General features: G+C 45.0%; 1 protein-coding gene across 1 annotated transcript; it reads right to left on the bottom strand.

Moving 5' to 3' along the window:
• LOC113018259 (poly [ADP-ribose] polymerase 14-like) lies at positions 1 to 2,155 on the bottom strand. Its single transcript, XM_026161320.1, has 4 exons — positions 1,435 to 2,155; positions 1,129 to 1,262; positions 865 to 1,042; positions 1 to 758 (listed from the first exon to the last, which is right to left on the bottom strand). Exons 1-4 carry the CDS (start codon positions 2,069 to 2,071, stop codon positions 478 to 480), a joined length of 1,230 nt encoding a protein of 409 aa, XP_026017105.1. The 5' UTR covers positions 2,072 to 2,155; the 3' UTR covers positions 1 to 477.
• Between the last annotated feature and the right edge of the window lie 6,260 nt (positions 2,156 to 8,415).

Here is an 8,415-nt window from a genome sequence, read left to right as displayed (position 1 = left end):
TACAGTATTTTTTATGTTCTTAATCCTTACCTATTTCTAAGTAATTATGTAATTATTGTGGGAATTGAAAAAAATAATAATTGTCTATGCTATGGTATCTATGCGAATTAAAACTTAGTATTTTATTTAAAATAAACGGTTCTATTGAAGAACATTTGTAATAAAAAAAAGAACAAAAGAAGAGGGAGTCATTTTTCATATCACAAGAACTACGTACTGTAGAAACTTAATGGCTGCTGGGAGCAAATGAGGCAAAGTTATGACTCACAACCGTTCTTAAAAATCTCTCAAATACGCAGTTAGCTGAGATGAAATCTTATTCACTTTAAATAACTACTACATCTGTATTACCGGGATACATTGCTTAATACAAAATCTAAATAACGAGATCTAACATTGACTCAGAGTAGAAACATTTACAGTATAGTACATTTCTTTGACCCCACAGTGTTGATGCATGACTTCCCTCAGTCCTTCTCACTTGAAGGTAATGAGGTATTCTGGGTAGGCCTGGTCATCATGGAAGATCACAAACATGCTGGGCTGCTGCTGGTTGTCCACCAGACTGTCGTAGCAGTCAGTGGGATCTGAGCCTCGAGGAGGAGGTGAAATCATGCTGCTCTTACCGACCGTGTAACGGCCAGTCAGGACACGAACAACATACATCCTCTTTAAGCCTGATTTGTCTGCTGGGGAAAATCCGTTAGCTGAATATGCTGCATTGACAGCAAAGTAAACTCCTTTTCCATACTTTGCAGCTGTAATGAAATCACACAAAAAACCCAACAAAAATTAGGATACATTTTAGGAGCATGTCCTTTCTTGCTGAGGGATTTAAATGACATATTATAAAAGATGCCTTACCATGTTTTCCTGCGTGACCCCTGTCAAATCGGTCCCGTTCAATGCATTGGCATGACTCTGCTGTCGTGCCATGGTAGAGAGTCTTCTCACCTAGCTCTGCTTGTCCATTCTTGGCAAATATACGCTGCTTACACACACTGTAGGCGTTCCACAGGTAGAGGTTTTGCACACGCTCAATCTGAGGTCAGAAAACAAATTAGTCAACTGCCTCATGTTTTATGTTAAAATATCTTAGCAAGCATGATTTCTTGTAAGAATACTCACTTTGCAAATGTTGAATTTGGCTGTTTTCAGGAAACCCTGGGCTATTTCCCGGTATTCCTGTGAGGTAGGCTGCAGTTCTACCTTCATGAACAATTCTTCCTGCATAGGATCCCATTTAACTGGCATCTCCAATGCTAAAGTAAAAACCAAACAAATGAACCATATGGTTAAGGCAAGATACTTTCCTGAAATAAGTAGTGAGGCAAAGTTTCTACATCACAAAAGGGAATGGTCTTAACACAGGTGACTATGGTTAAAACAAAACAAAACAAAACAAAAAAAGAGAACCTAGAAAATGTGACAAACCTCCAGACTCAATCCTTTTTAGCTTGTATGTCATTCCTGTCACCCCATTTGTGGCTTCTTGTGTCTTCAGGTTTACGGTCACTCTTGAGCCATCTGGTGCATCTATGTCAACAAAGATTTTGTCCCGCGTATGAGCATACTCCAACATGTAGTTGTCACGCAGACTCACCTCCTGCCAGGCTCCATTTATGCCCTTCAAAGACCACTGCACATTTAGAGCTGTTATTGCTTCTTCTTTATCTTGAAAGTCTTTAAAAAGTGCTTCTTGGGTTGCTCTGCCTATGAGTTCAGTGACACTCAAAACGTCCTCTTTTAGGCCTTCCAGCACATAGACGTCTTTTCCTGACCCCGTCTGAGCTCTTGCTTCTGGTCTGACCGTATTTCCAGCGTTCTGTTGATGTTTCTTGTGCTCCAGGCTTATTCCAAAGACTCTGATTTTTGCCTGCACAGCCTCGAGCTCCATGGGCTCAAGCGCTGAAAATTCCTGCACGTCTACTTCCCTCTTTATCAGGTGCTTCTGCAGGATCCTCTCCAGCTCACTTTGGATGGTCTTGGTGATGTATGGATCACAGCTTATTACACGTATCATAGCTTGCTGAGGTTTAGAGGAGGCAAAGGTTTTTTCTTGTGGTCCCATTGAAGAGAAGAAATTTGATTGTTTCTTTTGCCACTTCTTGAGCTTTTGTTTGGCTTTTTCTAGAAAATGAAAAAAAAAAAAAAGCAAATAAATGGGCAGTGGAAAATACCCAGTGAGTATCAGCTTCTGCTCTAGGGTCACTATTACTCATTTTGTGACTGCAGTTCAGGATCAAATAAGGTAGATAGACTGCTGTGAAGTTGCTTTAAATTTTCAATATTCCTAAAGCACAGGTTACTAATGCTAATGTTTTTGCTAATGTGTGCAAGCTAGCAGGCTACAATATTGCTGTTTAATACCAGAAACATCTATAGATTGTGGAAACTTTGTCTACAGTCCTGTCTACAAGGTTTCATCACCACCAGCTTAAATCTCTGAACTGGGCCTTCATTCCTGTCATGGTGGCTTCTTTTGGCGAATTTGTTGACAAAACGTGCGAATTGCTGTGTGGTAGCTGTAGAGCTATTTCAAGATATCAGTGGGTGAAATTCTAGTATTTCTTATCCTGGTACTTAACATTAATTACTTCATAAGCATACTTATTACTTAACCTCTGAGCTAAATATGGTCATTCTTGGCTCTTAAACCCAACATGGACAGTGCCAAAACACTAACATTGAGGCTGAGTCTGGAACCCAGTCAGTACTGTCAAAGTAACTAAGTCCAACTTTTATATACAACCTATGACATTAGCTCGCTATGAATCAAAGGAATGTTACTTGAGTTATTCTCACATCTGAAAGAAAAATTGCATTTAAACTTGAATACTTGTAACACCCGTCCCACGTTCTATTGAGAGGGGCCCTGGGTTCCTGTTGTTACTTTCCTATTGATACTCCCTTTTTAATGCTTATGGTATTAAATATGTAATAAAACTACACTACATGGAAATAAATCACACACAAGCAGGTCAATTATAAAGTTAACTCCACTTTAGTGAATGCTGAATTAACAACACAAAGAAAATAAGTAAAATCAATAAAGTTTGTTAAACAATGATAAGGTATCTACCTCAACAGAAACAAAATAATCAAATAATATTGTGGGCCCACACGCACTCTCACCAAACACACACACACACCTCAAGTGCTACAGTCTTTCTGCTACCAAACCCCTCGTTGCAGGCCTGAGTCGTGGCTAGGGTGCGTTGGGACCTAAAACAATATGGTCGCTTCACTTGTTGCCAAGCAGTACAAATAAAAAGCACGTGCAAACAACAGTACTCACACCTCCAGGCAGTTCAAGGGGATAGCGGGGAAACTGGGTCACGGCTACCAGCAGGCCGCGGCAGCAGCACTCACAGTCGTCCTTTCCACGTGCTCCCACGTGAACACATAACTTCAGCACCCCAGCAGAAGGGACCTCTCTGACACACCAGCAAGACGTCCGTCTCCTCCTACTCACAGAAGGGTACAACAGTTCTCGACTCCAGTTAACTATCCGTCAACCCGAAAATGCGTCTGTCGCCCTTCTATGAACTCTGCGTTCACTCGACACTGTTCAGCTCTCGTCTCTCTCGCTTCCTGCAGAGTGCACACGGCTCCCCACTTACTCCCACCCCTCTACCTGAGACTACTTCAGGGTTCACTGGAGCTGTAGTACATATCAATACCATATCAAAAATAATGACATAAACCTCAAAATACAAATAAAAAGGTTGTGCATTTAACTGACACACATCACATACTTTGCAGGTATACATTCTTGAACACATTAAACATTTGCAATTAACTATCAATATTAATGAACAAATTGAAATAATGAGCTACTTATATAGCCAGGGCTACACCCTCCCCCTTCTGAATGTCTGAATGTCCCCATCAGACCTATTTTCATTAGGCCAGTTAAAATCTCACTAAAGAGTACTGGCTAGGGCATTAACATTTAGGAGTCAGGGTCGTAGCAAATCTGAATTACCATACCTCGGTAACTAATAGTCACAGGTCTGTCAGTGGGCCTTCCAAGTTCATCATAACTGAGGCGCAAAACAGGTCTCACTCTCCTTTTTGTTTGGAGGTCATAGGGTGAGTCAGCACCCCCAACTGAGATACTAGGTGTAGGAACATCTCTGTCCTCCAGCTCTTCAGCCTCCACCAAGTCTTGGTGTTGCTGTGAACTTTCCTCCGTCTGATCTACTACTACTGAGAGTTCTTCCCCCTGTTCCTCCACCTCGGACAATTCATGAACACTGGGATGATCACTTTCCATATGGTCAGGAAGGCTCACAACCTCCTCACGTCGAGGTTCAACACTGTCGCGAAAGGCTAAAGGAGGTTCATAGTAGACACACTGTTCTTCAGACTCTGAGGACCAATCATCTTCACTCAGATGCTCCAAATTTTGTGTCTGACTTTCATCTTCACACCTTACTTGCTGTGCCCTGGTCCTTGGTCTCTTTGGTCGCGCTGTCTTTTCTGATGGAGCAGACATCCTGACCATGTAACCAATGGGCAGCAGGTGATCCCTATGCACGGTCCTCACAATACCAGTTCCTCTCTCTGGTTTTACACGATACACAGGGAGATTGGGTAACTTGGCAATCACTATGTAAGGTAGTGAGTTCCATCTGTCTTGTAGTTTGTGCTTTCCTGTGAGGCCCAGATTCCGAACCAGCACCCGATCACCTTCCTCAAGTGTCTGATTCCGAACTCTCGCATCATACAGTCTCTTGTTTCGTTCATTGTTCCTGGAAGCTGCATCAGCGGCTAGCTGGTAAGCTTTTTGAAGTTCTTTTCTCATGTTAGCCACATACTGGTGGTGCTTTAAGTCATTTTCTTCATCTGACCCCACACCAAAACACAGGTCAATGGGTAGTCGCGCCTCTCTTCCAAACATGAGGAAGTAGGGCGAGTATCCTGTGGCATCATTTCTAGTGGTGTTGTAAGCATGTACTAGCTGGCTTATATGCTGGCTCCACTTAGGCTTTTTAGCTGGATCCAGGGTGCCCAACATTGCTAGCAAAGTACGGTTGAAACGCTCAGGCTGCGGGTCACCCTGAGGGTGGTAAGGTGACGTTCGGGACTTACGAATGCCCAGCAGGGTCAATAGCTCCTTAATGAGCTTGCTCTCAAAATCTCTACCCTGGTCTGAGTGAATGCGAGCCGGCAATCCATAATGCACAAAGAACTTTTCAAAAAGGACTTTGGCGACAGTCAGTGCTTTCTGATCTTTTGTGGGAAATGCTTGAGCATACCTGGTGTAATGATCAGTGACAACCAGCACATTAGCCATGCCTTTAGAGTCTGGCTCAATAGAAAGAAAGTCTATGCAGACCAGGTCTAGTGGGCCATTACTGGTAATGTGCTGTAAAGGAGCAGCTTTCTGTGGGATGGACTTCCTAGCTACACACCTTCCACAGTTCTGTATGTATGTTGCAACTTCAGATGCCACTCTGGGCCAGTAAAACCGGTCTTTAATGAGCTCTGTAGTTCGTTCTGTGCCCAGGTGACCAGCATCATCATGCACTGATTTTAGTACCATTGGCCGATACTTAGCAGGCAAGACAATCTGACTCACTTCTCGGCCAGAGGGTCTTGTGGTGACTCTGTACAGAAGGCCACGCTTAACCTTTAACTTGGATCTTTCTCGTATCAGCAACACAACATCTGGGTTTGCATGCGTGGAAGCTGAAACACTTTGGTATCTCTCAACCTGAGGTTTCACCACACCTATAACTGGATCAGAGTCTTGGGCTTCTGACAGTTCTTTCAGGCTTAGCTGTTCCAGCGGGCCCACTTCTATCTGAGTGAAGTTTGCATATAAAGCTGGAATGGCATCTGGCGAAACACCCAGCTGGTCAACAAATCTGGTGGTGTGTTCTTGAAAACCATCTGTAGTGATCCGACGACACAAAGCTTTTACCCCAGAAGGTGGGATATCCACCCATCCATCTGTTGTGTCTTGCGGACTCCTGGACAGTGAGTCGGCATCCACATTTTCACGACCGGGCTTATATTGAATGCTAAAATCATAGGTGGAGAGTGCTGCTAGCCACCGATGACCTGTCGCGTTCAACCTGGCAGTGGTCAGGACGTAGGTGAGTGGGTTATTATCAGTTCTCACCGTGAACTTAGCCCCATAAAGGTAGTCATGGAACTTTTCCACTACTGCCCATTTCAGAGCCAAAAACTCCAGTTGGTGAACTGGGTAGTTCCGTTCTGCATGACTCAACTTGCGGCTGGCAAACGCTACCGGGCGGAGTCCTTCTGGGCACTCTTGGTTCAGGACCGCTCCTAGCCCATCCAAACTTGCATCAACATGTAGGATGTATGGTTTGGCTGGATCAGCAAATGCCAAGACTGGAGCATGTGTGAGCTTGTAAACAATGCTCTGAAAGGCGTCATCACAAGCTGGGGTCCACCGATCACCAAAAGGCTCGGCAACTCGAAAGTAGCTATTTTGCTTTCCTTTAGTGACACCCTTTTTGCTACCCTGTGCAGGAGGATATCCCTTGGTCAGTTCTGTCAAAGGGCGGACTATGGCGGAGTAGTTCTCGATGAACCGCCGGTAGTATCCACAAAATCCGAGAAAAGATCTTAGGGATTTCAGATCAGTGGGTTTCTTCCAGTGAGTCACCGCACTCACTTTCTCAGGATCAGTGGCAACTCCAGAGGCAGAGACAATGTGTCCCAAGAACTTCACCTGGGGTTGGCAAAATTGGCATTTGTCAATGGAGACTTTGAGACCACACTCCTCCAGCCGGTCCAGGACTTTAAGTAACCGTTCCTCGTGCTCCTCCAGTGTCCTGCCAAACACAATAAGGTCATCCAGATACACAAGGACTTGAATCAGGTTCATGTCTCCAACAGCTCTCTCCATTAACCTTTGAAAGGTTGCGGGTGCGCCAGTGATGCCTTGAGGCATCCTCTCAAACTGGAAAAACCCAAGAGGACAGATAAAAGCTGTTTTCTCTTTATCAGCCTCAGACATCTCCACTTGATAATATCCACTTCTCAGGTCCAGTACAGAAAACCACTTGCTTCCTGTCAGACAATCCAGTGCATCATCTATGCGTGGCATAGTGTACTGGTCTGGGATGGTTCTGGAGTTCAGTAGACGGTAATCAATACACATCCGCACCTTGCCATTCTTCTTCCTGACTATGACAATCGGGGAAGCATACGGACTGCGTGACTCTTTGATTATGCCGGCTGCCAGCAGTTCTTGTAGATGGCGTCGGACATCTTCAATGTCAGCAGGTGCGATTCTGCGAGATCTCTCCCTGAATGGTCGAGGGTCTCTCAGCCTTATGTGGTGAGTGACACCTTTGGCTAAGCCGACGTCCCACTCCTCCAGGGAAAAAACATCCGCTCTTTTTGATAACTTTGCTGCTAACCTGGCTTTCCACTCTTCAGGAATAGGAGAATCTCCAAAGTCAAACAGTTCAGGGTTAATAGACCTTTCTTGGGCGGAGGTCTTTGTTAACTCAGTGACAGTGTCCACCAAGTACACCTGAGCTAGCACTGTACCAGTGGGGACAATAGTCTCTCTTTGGGACTCGTTTCTTAGCAGAAGTGTGAAACTGTTAGTGTCCATCTCAGAAGATGGTAGTACTACAGGTGGAACCAACACTCCAGCTGGGAGGTTTGTAGATTCGCCCACCTCCACCATTAGAATACTTTTGTCTAATGGCTGCTGTTGTTCCACCTTGCAAACTGCATACTGTACTGCACAGGGAGGGATAGTGATTGGCCCGGGGCCTTGCCACTTCACATGACCCACCACGCCTGTTTGTTGGCTAATGAGTGATGAGGGCAGTTCTGAGGAGAGACTATTTATCCTCAGTGAGTGAATCTCATCTTTCCCTCCTACCTCTTCACAATCTCTCAGCAGAGAATGCAGTTTCTGGGAGTTAGTGCCAATGATGACAGGAACCGGGTCTGGGCTCTTTGGATCTGGACACACCAAGGCCAAGACAGTGACTGTCTCTACAGCTTCCTTTGAGTTGGGGGGAAAACCCACCTCAACTGCCACATACCCCTTGTATGGGTAATTGGAATCACTCAGTCCCCATATGGCGAGATCTTTTAAAGGAAGAATGGGCACATTGGGGATGAAACGGGAATACCAGCTCTCAAATATAATGGTGACTCGAGAGCCGCTGTCAAGGAGAGCTTTACATGGTTGTCCTTCTATGGTCACATCGGTCATCATGGACGGGCCAACCAATCCTTCTGGGAGTCCATCCTGTGAGGATGTGTGCACGGAACTTTTCCGGATGGAACCGACCTGTGTGGGCTCAGAAGCGCCACCTGTAGCTCCTTTTCCCTCTTTGCTCCTACGAAGGGCTCCGAGTAGCCTCTGAATTACTTTGGCAGTGTTTTCAGGAGCCATGCAGTGGGTGG

The sequence above is a fragment of the Astatotilapia calliptera genome, unplaced genomic scaffold, assembly GCF_900246225.1.
Source record: "Astatotilapia calliptera unplaced genomic scaffold, fAstCal1.2 U_scaffold_50, whole genome shotgun sequence".
Taxonomy (NCBI): Eukaryota; Metazoa; Chordata; class Actinopteri; order Cichliformes; family Cichlidae; genus Astatotilapia; species Astatotilapia calliptera.
Note: the sequence above shows the minus strand (reverse complement) of the source record. Positions and strands in the feature narration are given on the sequence as shown.